This window comes from Cebidichthys violaceus, unplaced genomic scaffold (genome assembly GCF_023349555.1).
Source record: "Cebidichthys violaceus isolate CVI_PGR_0920_01 unplaced genomic scaffold, fCebVio1.0.p SCAF_9, whole genome shotgun sequence".
Lineage (NCBI taxonomy): Eukaryota > Metazoa > Chordata > Actinopteri > Perciformes > Stichaeidae > Cebidichthys > Cebidichthys violaceus.
In genome coordinates, this window is record NW_027176975.1 from 10383997 (window position 1) to 10404746 (window position 20750).

The window sequence follows — 20750 nt, forward strand, 5'->3', positions numbered from 1 at the left end:
ACACAAACCGCCCGTTTCTTAGACAGTGTACATTTGATGAAAGGATTAAGAAGACTACCCTAACAGTGACTTCCATTGACTGTGAAATTAATAAATTCATGTTGGAGTGTGTTAGTGGAGTCAGCATTGGTTAACATACAGTTTTAAAAGTTCTATAATTAAGGTGTACACGCAGGTGTATTAATGAGATACCTCGTCATTATTCATTGCAGTGGTAAATTCGACAATTAATCATGATATAGATTTCAGGTTATATCGACCAGCCCTTTATACAACAGTGGGACCTAATAATCCATGTTAAAGTAATTAAAGTATTACTTTAACATGCTAATTAATGCTTTGTGTTTTCCAGATGACAGTCAGACTCCTGGTCGTGCGAGGGCTTCAGCTGAAAAAGTCATGCTGATGGGAGTCAAGCTGGCATAGAAAAAAAGAGTTGTTACTATATTGAGTGAAATTATTTCAAATGCCACAGAGAATCAAGAAATAGGCTACTTTAGCCAGTGAAAATATTATGCAGATCAGCTGGAATAGTCTTTATTATTGCAAATCTAAACAGGAATTCTGATGTAGCTAATAAATTACATGACTGTTTATTAAGGTATATTGTCATTATGTGATCTACTGACTTGCAGGGTCAACAGGAATGCTCGTAAACGTGTTTGTGGAAGAGAAGATTGTGGTATGATTTCCAAAATGTAGACTCTCCTGTCTATATACTTTTTGTACTTTTGGTAAGGCAAATGGTTTGGACTATCAAATATGAGTTGAAAATTCAGATGTCCACATACTTTGATCTATGCAGTGTATGCTGATCTCCAGTCAACAATATTTTTTAGTGTAGGTTGGGAATTTCAAGTAATTAAGCTTAAAAGTTAAACTGAGTCATTAAAAAAATGTTAATTAAATTGTGTATGATCTTTTATGGTCATTTGAACTTTATAAATTAGACAGAGTTGAACATTAGCGTAAGTCAAAACAACCAAATTGTCAATACTAGATGTCCTACACGCTAACATTATAAACAAGCTAATTGGCAATAAGGGTAAAATTATTAAGTATGTGGGTGCAAAATCAAGAACTTTAAATTTATTTTAAATCAATCATGAATGTTACTTTTATTGTTTCAAATAAGTTTCAGAATTAACCAGAGATGATAGGGAAGTCCAAAAAGTGGCTTCAGTTGTTGTTAGTAATTTTTAAATAAAGTATGTAAACGGAAATAATAGTTTTGAAGTTTTGAAAAAGCAAAAAAGCGGTTAATGTCTTGTGACTTCCTTTATACAGATAATCATGGTTGACGTCCAGCCATGTTTTTTTTTTAATTTCTTTGTTTTATTAAATGTCAATTTACCATTTTTTTTTTATATTTTACAATTAGCAGTAAACTCAGCAAGCAACACATGAATAAACAGACACATTTATGTTGTGGGAGAAATAACACTTCCACCACCTCTGCTCCCCTCCTCTCCCTGTTTAACACCCTCTCTGCCCCCCTTGGGCTAAACAGAAATAGGTCCAGCTTATGGCCATAATTGGTCTTGATCCTTCGGCTGCAAGCATATTCCAGCGGTGGGTCTGGATGGGGCGCTTGTTATGTGTGAAAAGGTGGCAGGGGAATGCCTGGCCAGTAATTAACAGTGTGCAAGGGACTGTGGAGGAGGAAATTTAAAAGTGAATGGGGGAGGCCAGCTCATTCTATGACTCTGCTCTGGCTTTCTCTCCGCCTCCTCTGTTTCTCATCTATTCAGTCTTGCCCGTTATTGGAGCTGATGGGTTTATAGAGATTTTCACACATTTGGAAGTTGGGCTGGCATTGTGAATTTGTTTTTCGCTTGATCCCCATTTCGCGCCCTTTGCCTGTATAACCCCCGCCACATACAAACATGCTCCCCAGCTTCATTTGTTTTTCACTCAATCACTTGCTCACGCATTCATTTAATGAGCATGAAAGTTTTGAAATAATCAGAAACAGCTTTATTGGCCATGTATGCATACGCATACAAGGAATTTGACTCCGTTTTTTACGTTGCTCCCAACACATACACAGAATATACAAATAAACAAAAAATGTAAAATAAAATTATCTTTTATTCTCATGTTTATCAGCAAATTACTCTCTCACTGTAGCAGAGGAAGCATATCTCTGACTCTAACTCTCATAGTGACCACATATTCGCTCGTCTCTAGGTAGCCATGTCTTTCTGTGTTACCATGTTTGATAATTGGTTGCCATTGAACCCATATTTAATCAAGATCCTTCTTTTGTGTTTCATCTCTGACAGTCTGAAGGACTCACTCACCCACTCAGTTGCTCACAACCTCACTCAGCAAAGAGTTAAGTCTCCATCTTGTATAGATTTAGTCTACAGTGTTTCCCATGGCTGAGCTGTCTAAACAAAGAGAGTATTTGAATATACTGTAACACAGAACACACAAACATCGTGATATGATTTTGGAATGATGAATGTGATACAGTTGGTGTACATTTCTGTATGCATTTATAACCTCTTTCAAAAAGTAAGCTTATTTTTGTTTTTCAAAAGTTGCTGAGTTATGGCTTGAAAGCCTATGGATGATGTTGTCTGAAGTAGGCAATGGACAACAGCAATAGACACACAAACACACAGAAACTCTCTCCACACATAAACATTTCCCCTTCCCCGCATTGTTTCTGTTTCACTGGCTTGCTTGCAAACAAATCCATTTCCTATAGGTATGAAAGTTTGTAAACAAAATCGGCAAAAGCAATGAAGTACAAGACAATTAAATATCAGCATATTATTAATGTTTTATGCTATTATTAATTATTATACAGTATATCTGTAAAAACTCAAACAACAACTCATCATTTTGTCTCCTTGCTAAAAAATACAGTGTGTATGCATACAAATACCTCCAGATATGGAGAAAAAATAATTTGCTGCCTTCAGCTACAGCCAGACTTAATTTGTGTTTCCAGTATACCTTTGACTGAGATGTCAACAAAATAGTATGCACACTGGTGCATGTGTGTGTGTGTGTGTGTGTGTGTGTGTGTGTGTGTGTGTGTGTATAATAGTATTATGTAAGCCAGGGATTGCAGTTTGTGTCTGTTTCTCCCTCAAGATACACTAGTGTGGTAGTGTGCCAGTAATCCCACAAGCGCTCTCCTTTCCAGCCATGCCAGGTTCAGACTAAACATTTTCGTTCGAGAAGCGTGTTTACAGTGTTTAGGCAGACAGACAGACAGGAAGTGGGCTAAGCGATGAGAACCTCCCCGACAGCCCCAGAGATAGATGGACGCGGTGCTAAATGAAGGAAGGAGAGGCCTCAAATGAGCCATCACGGGGAAGCACCCGGTATGGGGTTGAAACACTTTCTCAAGGTGTACGGGTGTGCAAGAAAAAGAGTGTGTGTGTGTGTGTGTGTGTGTGTGTGTGTGTGTGTGTGTGTGTGTGTGTGTGTGTGTGTGTGCGTGTGTGTGCGCCCATTTGTGAGTGTGTTTTAAGTATGTCTGTTCATGTGCAAGCATGTGTCTGCCTGTGTGTGGTTCTGGGGGTAACAGGTGGGAGGTATGCAATGTCCTGGTTAACAAGAGTGTTATTGTGTTGTTCTGTCCTGCTTGGCTGACCGTCAGCTGTGCAGGGTCATCCTCCTTCCCCCTTAACCCCGGAACACTAACGCGCCAGCTACGCATGCCGGCACACACATAACACACACACACACACATACAATCACACACGCACAAACAGATTCTGTTATGCATCAGTTGGTGGCCTGTAATTGAATTGGGACATGATCAGTGATATTTGGTGGCCCGATGCACCCCAGTGAAGAGGCATCTGCTCTCTTTTCTGCCACAGAGCTGTTCAAGGCTAGAGCCAGTGTGAGACATGGCTTGAGAGGTTCACATACATACACACACACACACACACACACATTACCCCTCACTGCTGCACACATAGCTTCCCAAAGTCACTCACACGGTGCCCTGGGGCTCTTCTGCAGTTCTGTAACACTACCCAATGACAATACTCCCTCAACTGCTTGCCTGTTTACTTTCTGAAAGAGTTAAAGTCTCCCACTTAAAGGATTACCTTACGCTGCCCTGAACCCCCTGCCCTCCCTGCCCTGTGCTCTCACTTCAGCACCACACTCACAGATGCAGACAGGCCTACACACATATGCACAAACACATGAATGAATACATGTATGCACACTTGTCCAATGCCAGGCTGACAGCCACACAAAGACAAAGATGAAAAACATAGTAGTCCACTGATGCAGATGGCCTTTGTCCCAGCTCTACCTTAATCTCTTCTTCTATTACCTGCCACTGACTTTTCACCAGGGCAATGAAGAGCTGTCAGGAATCACGCGCCCCTCTGCTCATTAATTTAACTAAGAAAGTGATTGTATTTCCCATTTTACTCTATTATGAGGAGTGCCATTTCCATTAACTCCCTTCTTTCAAAGATACATAATTAATATATATATATATAAATATTAATAATAATATTATTAATAATATTAGAAATTATATACATATATATATAAGTTATTTCTCTCTCTCTCTCTCTCTCTCTCTCTCTCTCTCTATATATATATATATATATATATATATATATTTTGTTTCTTTTGTCCTGCAATGTGATCTGAAGCACTCATGGTAAAATGCACGTTCAGGGAGTGGAGTCTTACAACTCTCTCTCTCTCTCTCTCTCTCTCTCTCTCTCTCTCTCTCTCTCTCTCTCTCTCTCTCTCTCTCTCTCTCTCTGCACTCTTAAGTGGAGCTCAAGTGGTCTAACACTCTCCACCTTCCGATACAAAGCACCCCCTCCTGGGTTGGGCGGGGCGATCTAAGCACAGAGGCGGGGACGGGGAGTCGTAACTGACGGACTTGTTTACTAACAGACTAATTGTTGCCCTCCCCTGTGCTGCTCCTTGTAAGGCACTGTATGGCTGTCTGTATGAATCATTGTGTTCAAAGCAAAGGGTAAGAAGTGGAGTTTGAGGGAGTGAGAAGGCCAGGGGCGTGTCAGTAACCCCTTGCTAACTCTTAGCATTTGTGTGTGTGTCGGCTTGTACGGGCAGGTGCGTGCTCTCAGCCGTGTCCATCGACATTTTCTCAGAGCCTGCTGCGTGCTAGAATGCCCTTTTATTTTAAGAATTTCTATCATTTATGAGCTACGTGTGGTTCTGTGTTAGCTTTTCTCTTTGTCAGGGAGTTGTTACTGTTATCTCCTCCCATAGCCTCTCGTCTCTTGGCTGAACAAAAGCCACATGAAGGTCTGGAGGATTCAGGCTCTTAGGCTGTCCAGCACCCTCTTAATTATGGTTCTCATAGGGCAGGAAATGCCAGGCTTAAGGGGGTTTCAGGCTCAGCACTGTGGCACGGAGATGTCCGTTTTGCTCTAATCCACCTCCCTGGATAAACATTCAACAGGGATTGAGCCACTTTGCACGTCTATTTGTAGCCACACAGTGGAGACTACATTGATATAGATGGATGCAGATGCCCTCATACTAGCACTGACAAACATATCAGTGCAATACTGACATGTAATTGGATAATACATTATTGGTAATCTCTTGCATTCCAGCATTATCCACATGGGTAGTGTGTATTTTATTTTACATTTGATGTGCTATTCTTTTAGCACACATTGGCATACATTACCTTTAAAACACACATGCATCGAAGCACCAGCACACATTGGCACAAAGTCACTCACACACACACACACACACACACACACACACACACACACACACACACACACACACACACCTAGGAGGCCCCCTAAATTAACATAATGTCATGCGTGCCCCTTGAAGAATGCAGTAGACAGCTGACTACTGGAGCTTATGAGAATGCTCAGTTGTCAAGAGGGAAGAATTTACATGAAGGTGCCGCATCCAGTTTATGTGCTATGCATGACCCCCACATGCCAGCCAGTGCACATGGTATGTGCATGTGTGTGATGTTGAGTTATGTATGTGTGATTGTGGGGGGTTACATGTATATACATGCCACTTTTTAACCCATTCAACTGTGTATGAGGATGTTTATGAGTCCTGTCTCTGTCTTATTTGTACATCTGTTGCATATCCGAGCACTTTCATAGTGCCTTTTCAAGTGAGTGTGTATGTATGACAAAAGAAAGACAAGTTGAGTCCGGCAAGGACTCAACAATCTGTTTGATTTTGCTATTCTGACCTTGTGAGGTGTGTGAACACACAACCTGTTCAGATTGTAGCTACACCAGCATGAGGAAAAGCACGAAACATACTTTTCACCTGATGGCATTTGTTAAGTAGGTAAGCCATTTCACTCTCATCTTTAGAGGTTGCTGTGTGGGCTGTGTAAGACTCCTCATCCACCTGTCTTTCTTCCCTTTTGTAACATAATGGCAAGAGTGACATCTCAGATATGAATAGTAGCCATTTTGAAATGAAACCTAAAAAAACATCTGTACATGTTTGCTTTTTTTTTAATCTATTCAAAAGTTAAATCACGGCATCTCATGATTCATCAGGGCTTGGAATTTAATCACCTGGCCAAGTGTCAGTTATTGCAACATAGTGATGAAACTAAACCTCAGGCCAAAAGCTTAGAGTAAATACTATTTATTATTATTATTTATATAGTATTTACTGTCAGTATTTTTTTTATTTTAAGGAACAGTCCTACCCCATGGTAGCAAAAAATATGTCCAAAGGCTACACTGTCACAGGCGGTTTGTTTTGTTCCAGGGTCACTCATTTTCCAGGAGGTGTGTGAAATAGCACTGACCCTACAAAACCCCTGGCACTGAAGTATGGCATGTCACAGGCCAGCCCTATAGCATGGAACACACACACACACACACACACACACACACACACACACATAAAGACACACATACACAAAGCATGTCAACAGGTGGCCACTGTGGATGGTGCATATATATGCCTGTGAGAGTCAGAGTCACATTCACAGACACACTGCTACTATTACAGAAGTCCTGTAACCCTCAACATTTCCTCAAGAATTAGCTAAAGTAAAGATATTTTAATTGGAACTGTAAAGAGATTGTTTGTAAATACAGATTATATTAGTAAAACTGTACAGTTTTAGCAATATTGTTTATAAATTGTATTTGTTCCTGATATTTCAGTTATTTCATTGCATTGCTTTTTCCCTATATGAGCCAGATAAGCGTGGCTGGTAAATAACTCAGAGGTTATGAGTAAGAACTCATAACCTCTTTCCCAGCTGAACTTGACAATGGTCAACCTTGAAGAGACACAAGCGCAAAGCTCTCTAAGAGTTGTGGTGGATGGTTGTTGTTTTTTAATCTGCTTTCATAATATTTACAGCATGCAGTTGCTTTGCCAGAATCATTGAGCATTTTAAGAAAATCCCATTTTGCAATGTTTTGCTTTATTTCATTGATTACCGACTGCTAGCTCGTCAGGCTAATGAAACATGTTAGCTACACTGTATCTCTTCCTGATTCCTAGTGGGCACTGCATGTACTTGCAACGTGTTTATTGGTCAACCAGTTGTTATGATTTCTGCAGTTAATTTTTGTAATTAATTAGGGCACATAGATTGTAGAAATAATGCAGTACAGTATTTCAAACCTATTATTTGTATATATTTAAATGGATGTTAGTATCAATATATCAGTCCAAGAGTCTAAGAACTCTTACTCAACCCCACTGTTCCATCTACTTGGGGTCTTGACTATAAGGTTGTCCCAGAGGAAAATGTGGTAAGTTTTCCAGATCAGTTAAATCGCCTTATTGTAAGTCATGAGTCAGTCCCCACACAAGTGCAACCCTCCCATTCCCCCAACCACCTCAGTTGTACCCAGTGACTCAATTTCCCATCTCACTCTGTGTCTTTCACCCTTGCTTCACCCAACTTGCTCAACCGTGCCTCCCTTGAGACACAAGGCCATTTCCGCTCTTTTCCCCACTCAACAAATATGCACTTTGGAGTACTTCCCAGAATACTTTGGCATGCACCCATGCCCACTCCCAATCTGCTTCCTTGCTTGACACAGGTCCAGAGGACAGCAAGGGGGCAGTGAAGGTGGTGGGGGGGTACACCCATATAGTTACCTCACTGTCATGGTGCAACAAACCCTTGAGAAAGAAAAACAGTTGAGGAAGGAGATAAAAAGAGAAAGGTGGGAGTGAGGGAGAGAGAGGGACTTACCTCATGCTCTCTTCTGTGTAACATGACATTAATGTTTGGACATAATTTGTTCTCTGTTGAAAGGCTGCTCAAAGTGAGCCCCTGCTTAAAAATATCCATTCTTGGTCTGTTTGATGGAAACTGTGACTCTGCCTAACCACCACTGTGAAGTTATGAACAAGTGATGAGAGGCTGGACGAGAGAGAGATGAAAGAAAATTGGGAAGGGTGATAGGGGAATGGGAGATGGATGGGTGGGGCAGGTAGTAGTGGAAGAGTGAGACAGTGAGGGAATAATGGGGTGAAGATAGGACATCATGGGTCAGCATGAGATACACGAAGTTCAAGCCTTGCATCTCAATCACGTTTACCTTTGATACATCTTTTAAACACTTCTATTTGATGGTGTGGTCCTTGCTAGTGAAGTTACCATTTAGTTGTGTCAACTGTTACCCATTTACCGACGAGTAACTAGTATTTGCCTCTAATTAGAAGTAGACTCTTTAATGCCATCAATACCTTCCTCAACAAACCTCTCCTGGCTTCTCAATATTTTCATTCCTCTCTCAGTTCGTCAAACCCCTGTTTGTCCTCTCATCCTCTCTCACACACACCACTTCAGAACTGCTTTCTAAGGCTTGAGCAATCTCCCTTGTAATGGTGTTTTTAAGTGGCCTGTTTGCATAGAGGGTCTATGGAGAGCGAGCCTGTGATAGAGCCAGTGACTAAGTGGGGCTTGTTACAGTGACTGAGCTCATATTCAGAGCCCAGTCATCCACTGGGGGACTGGCTGCTACTGTAGTCTGGCTGTGGTCTCTGAGCTATCACCAGCCAACACAGTTTTAGCAGTCTACTGTAATGTGACACTTGGGGATTTTTCAAAGCGTGGCGGCTATGTAGGGTACTTGTACCATGTGTATTATATGCAGCATTTAATGCCTTTTATATGTATGTTTGCATTTTTACGCGTGTGCATTTCTGTGTGTCCCTGAGTGTGTGTGAGAAATAATACTTGTATTTGTGTCTGCATGTGTGTGTGCACAGTTGTGAACGCTTAGTAAACATCCTTTCTCTGATTTGATTGTTACCACAAAAAGTCCACCTGAGTGCCCCTAAAGAATTACTAGTCCTCTCCCTTCATCTCTGCTTTAGATTTCTTTTTATGGTTTCTTTCAAATTTTCAGTGAAGTTATTTGCTCTTACTTGGCCATTGATAAAAGCTACATTAAAGCAGAGTGACTTTGATGCAGGGGAGAGGAACCTTTGGCAATGAGCCTTGATGAGACAGCCAGCCAGCCAGTCAGCCAGGTTTTCATTAGATGAATGCTGTGTGGGACTCAAGCCAGATAACGATGGGCGCCAACATACTGGAGCCAACCAATATAGTTATAGCAAGGTGCTCTCTATTTCACTTCCTCTACGTCACTGTCTGTCTTTGTGGAAGTCACTGTCTGTCTCTCCATCTGTATAACTGGAGAGAGAGTAAGGCTAGCCCAAGCATCTTTATGGAAATCGTCACTCTGGGTGTGTTGATTTGCAAAGGGCATGGAAGCTGTCTTGGCCCAGCTTTGCTTAAGAATAGGTCGTCTGATGTAGGTAGCTTAGTGGTGAATGTCAGAGAGAGATCCAAGAGGCAGAGAGACAAAGAATGAGAGAGGAGAGTCAAAACAAAGGATGCAAAGACATGGCATGCAGAAATATGAAAAATTCAGAAATTCATGGTTAAATTGTAGCTGTTGACATAACCATATACAGTCGACAGATATACTCTTGGAAAAACTATTTTTATTTACATATTTGCAACACAGAATACTTCCTATTGTCCACATTTCCTAAATTAGTTGAGCACTCACAGTTTCAATTTATGTCTTTTCCTCTTTAAGTGTCATTAACAAGATGCACTGTACTAAATTATATGTATCTGTACTTGTCACATGGAATAACATACTAAATAAGGGCATTTCTACATCAACAATCTTAAATTTCAAATTCAAAATGTTTTTATTCTTAAGTTAATGGATTTCGAACTGCAAGAAACTGACATGAATGCTTAAGCAGCAGCAAAGGTCAGTGGACAGACTGTATGAAGGACAGCTGTGTTATTCCAGGGCTCGTCTAGTGCTGGATGTCACCATTTTATCCCGAGACCATGTAGGATGCCCTGGATTCCCACAGATAATAATAGCTGCAGAGAGATGTGTTGAAGAGTACAGCTGGGGCACAACTTTCTCTCTCCGTCTGGTGACCACACAACACTTAAAATGACATCCTGACACAATGCACAAGGCACATCATATTGAGAGGATGTAAAACATTAAACATGATATCTGCAATTGATTCACGAGTAACAAAAAGTAGCAATAATCATCTGGCATCACGGGGAAGTAGTAAATTAACTCCTCTTTCTTTTAATCTACCAGAAAAACTGTGATGAAAAAAGAATCCAGAAACCTACAATGTGAGTTGATGACGTGTAGATTGACAGCACTGAGATAATTCAGCAAGGACATGAAATTAAAAAATGTGTCATTGACTGCCTACTAGGCTCAACTCAAACATTTCCCTGTTACGTTCAGCTATTTTGGGTCTCGCATTCCTTTGCCAGGGCCCCTTGACCTTGTCAAAGACATGACCCCAATAACTAAATGAACCATACACAGTAGCATCCATTCACCCATGTGGTCTATACCTATGCAGGGTGTATGTAAGTTTGTTCATACTTGTGTGATGACATACGCTTTTAGTTTGTGAATTCAAGCTGTTGATTGCATGAACATTAACGTGTACCGATAGATTCCTTTGAGTTTACAGGTGTGTTGAACAGTTTGACTTACAATCTTGATTATATAGTATTTTGAGTGGGCCTGTTTGTGCGTATCTGTGAATTGTAACATGGCATGGCAAATCCTCTAACTGATTGTTTTAACTTCTGAGAGCCCGTGTGCATGCGTCTGTGTGTGTGCGCGCTCCGATGCGACAGATAGCTGATATCTATCGGGGTATTAAGCTGATTAGTGTGAACTGTGGCCAGGTTCATTTGCATACGTTTCTTATCTCATTAGATTGGTATCAGCCTCTGTCACCATGCATGGCCTCGACCGGGATGTCTTCGTACCTCGCTTTTTAAACACGCTCACACACACAAACACAATCACCCTTGAAGCCCCTGGCTAACAACAACACTAACGTGTGACAGCAGCCAAGAAGTGCAAGCTCCTCGTCTCCCCTTGTCACCAGCACTACTATACCGCTGCCACAGCAACACATCACGTCTTCTCCTCGGGCTCTCCGTGTCCCTGGTCTTATCAAGGTCATTACCTCGCATCTCTTACTGCTATCTCTACACCATCATCCTTTTTTTCTCTTTTTCCTTTTCATTTCGGAGGTAAAATACTGAAAAAAAATGTCTGTCATTGTAGAATCATCGCTAAGTTTAACCACATCCACATCCGTTGGTCTTTGTCTTCAGATATTTCAAGGTTCAGGTGCTCAATTCAAAGGAATTTTGCGTAGTAGATAGAGAAAAGATACATACAAAAGCTTACTTCACAGATGTATCAAGACTATTCTATAATGGATTATTGAATTGCCGAAGGAATTCAGTCAAACTGAATTCAGATCATTCCAAATAATGAAGGTTTTCATGAGGTACATAAAATAAAGTCTAGCTTTACACGTGGCAGCTAGTCTGTAAGAACAAATGGTGACTGTATCCCCTTTCCATCACTTCAACCCTTGCCCTTTTGTTCTGGAAAACAGACACGTTAATCTTGTCAATTGAACCCCCTTGGACATTTAAAGAAGAATTAGCAGGCTGACCATGAGACCGTTAGACTATCAAAACTCATGCATCAGGATGACCCTTTATTTATGAGTGTTGTTCTCTTGACATGTTTATTGACAAATAAAACATCGTATCTGGTTTTTAGACAAAGAGCAAAACTGTAATTTGTCATCCATTTGACAGGAGCAAGAATAACACAGCAACTATTTATTGTAAGTTTAATAGTATCTCATTCCAAAAGTATCCTTTAACTCATATTACAGTGCCAGCCTTGTTACTTTGAGTCATTTAAAGAGAATTCAAGAGCAGCTTTCACTAGCTACCACTTGTGTTGATTTGTCAAGCATTGCTGATGTTTAAATATGTATCTCACACTCCTAACTTTAATATTTACTATCATACCTTACATACCAATGACAGCATTAACACTTTTTTTTGTGAGTTTAATTTCAAGCCGGATCATGGATAATGATGGAGACATACTTTATATCATTGCCTGGGTGGCCAGTGGAGACATAGAGAGGTCATAGATAGAGTTAATAGTGTGGTTTACAGTGTGCTGAGGTTAGCATAAGTCTTCCTATAGAATTGTTAGCATAGCTACATTCATTAACAAATCAAAACTGTTGTAGTCATCTTAGTATGAGCAACTGATACAAAAGAGAGAGAAAATTACCTTTTCACTTTTTTCCGTCAAAGAATACACAGTTGTGTAGCATTTCAAATGCTTCGTGACATTCACCTTGAGAATGGGAAGAAAACATGAGATAAGAGTGGGGGGAGGAGAATAGCTAATTGGCTTCAAGCAATTTTCACAATATCCATAGTATTCTCATATTCTCTCCCCAAGCGTTGCTGATCAGTTTAATTTCATTGTTTGAAGGATTTATGTGAACAATAAAGTAAGAATATATAAAATATGTCTTGATTCCATATTGTCTGATTAATAGAACCACAAAACTCTTTATTGGCAACCAGCAGGTTTGCTAGCAGAACAATATGTTGTCAAGCTAATTCAATTTGCAAGTCACTTTACAATCTGATGGACTTTAAGCAAGATAGTAATCACAAATCTCACCTCGACCCTGTGATGGTTGATTTGTTGTGAGGAATCCTGCCCTTTACCGAGTTGGAGCCAAACAGACCAACACACAGAACACTGTGTAAGGTCAGTACAGTGTGGGACATTACTGAAAGGAACACAGAGTCAGACCATAAAACTTAAAATGCTTGTCTAGTGTCAAGTCGGTTCAATGTGTTACACATGAACCATGACATCACTAATTTGAATCTTAAACATGTGACGAGTCATCTCCAACAGAAATTTTGAGAAGACTTTGAGACTTTTACATTTTTGACACATGAATGTTCTTTTACAGCAATATTATAAAGGTGGGTGCAGAGGAAGTTTTGTGAGTGGGTGAGGACGTTTTGTGTTCACTATATTTTATTCTGAATTATACCTCTATTTACTTTTTATTCATAGACCACCACTATGCAATGGAGAGGAGATGAGGCCTAACTGCAGGAGTAACATGTGCGGTATTATAGTTTACCTTAAGTTGCCCACATTCAGAATATGACATTGTGGTTTTTGTAGTGATTTACTACCAAATAATAACCACCCCATTTTGGTGTTAGTAGTTTTTCTCTGTTACTTCTCACTCCAACTTTATTTTTACACAGTTTTACAAATTAGGAGATAATTCAGTCCACCCGTCGGTCATGTTAGCCACTTTCGATGTGATGGAAATACATCCCTGACCTCTGTTAAGTAAAAAGGAGTAACCAGATTTTTACACAAGACAGTCCCACAGTTTGATTTTTTGCACTGTTACATGTACCTCCTCAACGATGAAACGAGTACATGTACATGCCTGCGGGTTAACTGTTAGTAGGAGTTAGTGGGGAAAAGAGAGCTGCAGAGACAGCCCCGCACATCTCTGTTCCCTTCAAGAGGCTAATGCTTTATTTATAACACTGCACCCCCCAGGTGCACACCTCAGGTCCCTGCACAGCCCCTTCTCTTCCCCACAGGTATACTCTGCGCCTCTGCCTCGTACTGCGCTACCTAGCACACCTTCACATTCCTTTCCTTTCAACATCCCACTCCTGCGGCTGGATAAGAGGAGGAAGTTGAGGAGATAGATACAAAGACTTGGTGTGACGCACGTACAATCTGCAGACTGAAGCGGTTTCACACCCATGGTCTCCAATGTCTCGCTGCAGTTCTCTTGTGTGTTGGAGAGAAAGAACTGAATCCCCTATCCTCCAGCCCTGCTCACTCCCACCGAGCTGAAGAGACGCCACAGAGGAGATTGAGAAAGTGAGAGATGGAGAAAAAGAAATGTGGAGGAACACTAAAGGAATGGAGAAGTAGAATCGAAGGGGAGGGGAATGGAGAAGACAAAGACGTGGGAGGGGGGGTAAGAGGAGAAAGAAGAGATTGAAGAGAGCATGATAAAGAAGGAAAGAGAGTGTCTCGCTCTTTTTAAACTTGGAGATGCTCTATCCCTTCTTCTCACTCCAACCTGCAATTCTGGGTCACTAGAGACATTTAAACTGCACTTATAATTAACAGCTATTTTTAAACAGGGAGGGAGAAGTGGAGCGGTGGCGAGGTACAAAAGCATTAAAATTGCCCCAGATTCGCTATTGAATAGGACACATCAAGGCAATATGCTGGCAGATCAAAGTGAGCGAGGAGAAAGGAGACAGGGCCGATCAGTGGGGATAAATTGTTCCCTTTATAATGGCATAAGAATAGACCTCTTTGCAGCTGAAACAATTTAATAACTGCATTCATTACCTCTGTCCAGCCTGTCTTTCCATCTGTCTGCTACACAATGTGCAACCGCCTTTGCCATGCGTTACCTCTCTTTGTCTCTCTTTCCCTCTTTCGCTTTGTCTTCCAAACTTATCACTTCATCCCTTTTCTTTTTTTTTACGTCTTTCAGTCCTCGTTTTGTCTTCTCCTCCCTCTACCCACCCTCCTGCCGAGTTTAGCATCCTCCACCTTTTTCTCCAGCCCCTTGTCCCCATCGTGTTGTTCGTGCATGCTCCAGCAGTAGCTACAGCAGCAGAGGTTCAACTGAGCCGATGCGCTGCAGGCCCCACAATGAAGATGTGCAATGTCTGACACTCTTGGAATGAGAGCCCTAATAGAAGGGGAAGCGGTTATCACAGAGCTCCCCCAGGACCAGCCTCTGTGTGCCTGACGCTAATTATGGCGCATGCAAATGAATGTGCAGCATTAAAGTCAGAAGGACTGCCTGACTCTGTCTGTGGAGGGTTTTTGTGTCAGTGTGTGCATGTAGTTGTGCTTTGCGCGAGTGTTAGTGTGTGTGTGTGTGTGTGTGTGTGTGTGTGTGTGTGTGTGTGTGTGTGTGTGTGTGTGTGTGTGTGTGTGTGTGTGTGTGTGTGCGCGCATGCAGGCTATGGTGTTCACAGTGTGAGTGTGTGAGCTTGTTTGTATATTTAAAGGTGTGTGTTGCATGCGTGCGTGTCTTTGCACAGCAGGAACAATTTGCCAGGCCAATCCCCTTTTACTTTTTCACTCCCACAATGGTTTAGATACTTACACTGATTCATTATTTTTTCTTTTATTCGTTAGTATAGAGTCAAGGCCATGAAGGCCATGCATTAAGGATTAGGATGAAGGAACAAGCAATAACACAACCCCTCTCTCTCTCTCTCTCTCTCTCTCTCTCTCTCTCTCTCTCTCTCGCTCTCTCTCTCTCTCTCTCTCTCTCTCTCTTGCTCAAATGTGAGGTTGAGCAGCAGAGAGGATTTCACAAGAGGATTCCTATAAATATATCTCCCCCACATTCACAAGCAGCCTCTCCAAGAGGGCGTATTTATTAAAACCATTTTGTCTTCCCTTTGTGCCCTTTGTATGCGTGTGTATGTGTGCACACATTGTGTGTGCTTATGTGTTTTTGCATTTGTGTGTGAGCGCACATACAGTTGCCCATATGTGCATATTGGCATGTTTCTGAGTATGTTGATACACATGCGTATTGTGTTTGTACGTGTTTATATGTGAGAGTTTGTACACGTTTAATTGTATTTTCCTATTTCAGTTTGTGTTTGCGCCGGCACCTTTATGTGACAACCCCTATCTGTTTTCCCATCGTTTTGTGTGTGTGTGTGCATTTATATGTGTGTGGGTGTGTGTGCCTGCGTGTTTGTGTAGTCTATATGTTGGCCATCTTATCTCCCCATTAGCCTCTTGTGCCCTGACCAGTATTCCCTCTCTCCCTTCCTGCTTTCTCTAATGGGTAATTTAGCCATGCTCGCCTGACATCTAGCCTATTCCTTGTTTAGTTGCCATGGCTACGCAGGCCTATGGATTGCTCCCTTGCTCCCCTGGCCTTGCTGTGGATGCTATAGATGTCTCAACTATTAGAGGGCACAACTACTAAATACAGCGCACAAACAACCCATCACACATGCACACACTCTGTGTCGACTTCATAAACAATTAACTCTGATATGAATAAAGATAAATCTCTGACTCAGATAAGCAACACAAGCTCCGTCATTGCATTGGTCCAGAATAATGTGTGCATGTGTTCAGTGTGCGTGTGTGTTCAGTGTGTGTGTTCAGTGTGTGTGTGTGTGTGTGTGTGTGTGTGTGTGTGTGATTTTTATTTTCATTTTCTTGGTGAAATATATTTTTGTATTTAAAAGTTTGTACTCCTCTGTCTCACAACGAACTTATTGTACTCATTGTCATCAGCTTTGTGAGGTCATTATATTAGATGCAGAGCCATATGCCAGAGCTTCTCTCTTCAAAAGTTACAAAAGCACATGGGAGAATGAGAGTTGCAGGAAAAACAGCAGCTCTGCATTCGGTCTCTCTTTCTCATTTATTTTGCAGGACTTGCAAGTTGAAGGTGGAGGGTTGTACCGAGGGGCTTTGGGGTCAAAACAAACAAACATGCTTGAAGTTTCATGCTTTTGCAGGCGATATTATTGTCTTTGAAGTTTCCACTACCGAGAGCAAAGGATAGAGGGAGAGGCAAACGGTTATAGAGAGAGTTAGGATAGGGAGAGCAGCGAGGGAAGGAGAACAAGTTATAGAAGTGTGAAGCCCTTGAGTTGAAACTGTGCCTGCCTGGGCCTACAGAGAGCAGATGACAGTAGCTTTGGTTTCTTTTGCGGAGCTCACAGTACTTTTGCCTTACATAACCCCTCCCATTGTGCTTTTTCAATCATTTGGGGAGAAATCTTAAGTATGCACTTTAAAAGTTAATGCTTTCATGTGTTCGGAGAAGGGGGAAGAGAGGGGGCGCATCACAGATCACACATAAAGGAGACGGCTCTGACAAGTTTTCAGAATATCGACAATTATGATATTCTATAAGGTATATCAGCAGAGTTTAACTATGTGCAGCAGTATTTTGGCAAAGACGTAGAAAAGATAGACAGTGAAAGACACGTATAGCATTTTAAGAGCAGATGCAAGCAGTGCAAACTCAGACAGTCCTATTTTTTACCCCTACCCCCATCCCGGATTCCCCTTAAGGTGCCCCTTACACCCCCACCTCCCCCACCCCCCCCACCCCCCATCCCCTCCTCTTGCTTCTCTGTGAGGTTAAAGCGCACCTTCCCACTAAAGGGCTCAGGGGTCACGCATCTGCATGTGAAATGTGAACCCGCTGACATTCCAGGGCAGCCCTAAGCCGTGCAGCCCTTTTGTTCACTACGGTACCAGTGTCAGGCCTAACAAGCCCGCCAAAGGTCTCTGACAGAGGAGAGAGAATGACAGGGAGAGAGGGTGGTGTGTTATTGATGCCCTCTGCAACTATTCGTTTTCACAAAGCCCAAAATAGGAGAAAAGAAAAGTTTCATTCCTCGAAATGGCAACAGATATTTTCTTATCGAACAACCGCTATGTGTTGCCACGAGCTGGTTGTAACCCCAGATGCTTTGGGTATGTTAAAATGGTAATGTATAGAGGGTGAGACGGTCTATATATTGAATAAGGTCATGGCAACCATGAAAGAACAGTCAGGTTTCCTTGACAACAGTGAAGACCTTAGTGACTGCCAGACCAGTGTTGGCACCAGAATTGTTTTTATTTAACTTAGGAAGGAAACTTGAATACTGTTTGCATACTGGTCACCCCTCTATCCTCAAAACTTGATTTAACCTGGTATATTTAACCTACAACAGAAGGCAGACCTCAGATGACATGCAAGCACTTTTACATCAGGCAGCACACAGAGGTGCTATGGCAGGGCCGGGTCCTTTCAGCCTGTGAATTAAGTTCTGAGGCACAAAGGGCAGCTATTCACCAGGCAGTGATGGACTTCACACTAGCCTTTATGTCCCCACTGGCAGGCAAGCAGAGAGAGAGAGAGAGAGAGAGAGAGAGAGAGAGAGAGAGAGAGAGAGAGAGAGAAAGAGAGAGAGAGAGAGAGAGAGAGAGAGAGAGAGAGAAAGAGAGAGAGAGAGAGAGAGAGAGAGAGAGAGAAAAAAAAAGTTGTGTGGAATAAGTGTAAAACATAGACACTGCTCAGAAATTACCAGTATGGATTGACGAATCATTGATGAATGATAAATCATTTTAGAGTAGAAAGTAATGATTAATAAGTGTGATGGAAGGTATTCCAGGTTTTCCCATTGTTTTTTATTTTCAAAGTCTTTGTGGTGTTGCATGTTACAGTTGAAAAAAGCAACATTCAAGAGCAGACAATGGTTCTTGAGCAGATAATATGATACACATAATTTCGAAAAGAATATTAGTAAACAGGTGTCAGTGTGCCAGCATGAGATGGGGGACACACACTTTAAGCAGGTACAAAACAAATAATAAAATATTCTATTGCAGGATTAATAAAGTAACTGTCTATCTATCTAGAGGTCATAGTGTGTCACGCCTTAAAGAAATGCACACTTGGACACTATTTATGAGTCCAAAGGTTTGTATAAACGTTGCCAAACATCTAAAAGGTCATACCCACGCACACTTACACACTCATTCGACACCACACAAACACGCACAGCCCTTTTTACAGTACACTTTTACTTACTCTAACATATTGTAAGTAGGGCCTTACACTCCCATCCCACATTCCTTCCCCTGGGGAGCCCGGTGCTGTGTGAGTGATTAAGTTAGGGCTCCTACATTAGAGCTGTCCATCCATCCGGTCTGCTTTTCCAAACACATCCATCCCAGTCCTAGTTAAAACACTAGGGGATCTCTTCCACTCCACCTCCACCCCCCCAAAGTCTTTTATGATGTCCATAAAATGGAAGAGTGCAGCTTTACTTGAACTAATAATATCTGAGCTTACAGGGCCGTGATTGATGATCTTTAAAGCCAGCCCGATCGGTCTCATCTTTCTTCAGATTTTTATCACTGACTTGTTTGCAGTCATGTGCAATCACAGGCACCGGGAGAGGTAACAAGTGCTTGATGTATGATGCTTGAGCCACTTTTGTCAGCTGCGCATTTCCCTTCTCGCCCTCCGCTTTTGTTTTTACTTTTTCTTTTCTATTTTAACCCCAGGCTTGTATTTGTTACCTCTCTTGAATTGTTTGCAGAATGTTGGTTTTACTGTGTTCGCTCTTTCCCTCTCTCTCGCTTTCTTTTTTTTCAGATGGTGGGAATGTCTTCTCCTGGGGGATGGGGCAAGAGGTGAGCCAAACATTTTTCCACTTTTGGCCTTGCCAGGAAAGGCAGACTTAGAACAATACAAAACTCCATATCAAACCAGTGTTTTTTCTCATTCTCTGTTTCTCACATACACACTAACTAAAGCACTGCTTCCATTTTTGAGACATTTTGAGATTCTTTTTTTTCTTCCAGAGATTACAAGATTTTGGGGAGGGATCCGTTTCCGAGCCCTCCTTTCGAGCACTTAATATCCTTCATAGTTTGCCAAGAACGCACATCTTTTTTAATTCTATATATCACCTTTATGGGATCTGCTGTTTGGCAATTCAACTCCAATGCTTCACATGGTCAGGGCAGGGAATCCTCTACTGTAGTTTATGTATGTGCATGCCCCTTTGAATGTACATAGCCAAAAGTGTGTGCATGTGAGGCTGTGTGTGTGTGTGTGTGTGTGTGTGTGTGTGTGTGTGTGTGTGCGTGCGTGTGTGTGTGTATTTGTTGGCCCGGTTTTGTCTCTCCCCCTCTGTTAGATGAAGAATCCCACCTGTCACAGAGGATTGTTCTGGCCTTTCATTTAAGACGTTCTTTAAAGGGGCGCATCATTACACAGCCCTCAGACAGAGCCCAGAGAGTGTAAAACCTAGGCCCACCTCAATCCCTCTGTTCCTCTCTCTCTCTCTGATTCTTTTTTCTCCCAGCTTTGCGAGGTCGTTTGAAACCATGGCCAAAATGTGATCACTTTTACAACGTGACAGAGAGGATGACGCTTTGCCAGGACAGTGAAACAAACATGTAGGTGAAGGTTAGAGAACCGGGGAGCAATGAAAATGTTAGACATCTGTTGTTATGAGCTTTGACGTGGCCTTGGCTTCCACATCGCACTCTTACAGGGTGGCTTCTGGTCTAACTAGACTCATTGGATTTTCATAGGCGTTCTTGCATCTATATAACTCTATATTAGTCTCTGCAAGGGCACCGTCTCATTCTCTTTCTCCCCTCATCATGTTCTCTCTTTCTCCTCTTCCTCCATTTCTCCCATCTTCCTGCCCTCTCTCTCTCTCCTCTGTCTTGGAGCCGTTCTGATGATTGATTGTTTCTCTGTGCAGTCTGACAGGATGTAGCACACTCTCGGCCCCAGGGGCCCCGAGCAGGCTGCACCACCTGATTAAG

General features: G+C 41.9%; 1 protein-coding gene across 3 annotated transcripts in view; it reads left to right on the forward strand.

The window, feature by feature from the left end:
• Positions 1-20750, forward strand: part of LOC137867186 (uncharacterized) — a 288647-nt gene that overhangs the window by 247923 nt on the left and 19974 nt on the right. For all 3 annotated transcript variants that reach the window (XM_068703649.1, XM_068703652.1, XM_068703650.1), the window contains one exon: positions 19564-19601. In XM_068703649.1, the coding sequence (XP_068559750.1) occupies positions 19564-19601 (38 nt within the window). The remainder of the gene's footprint in view (positions 1-19563; positions 19602-20750) is intronic.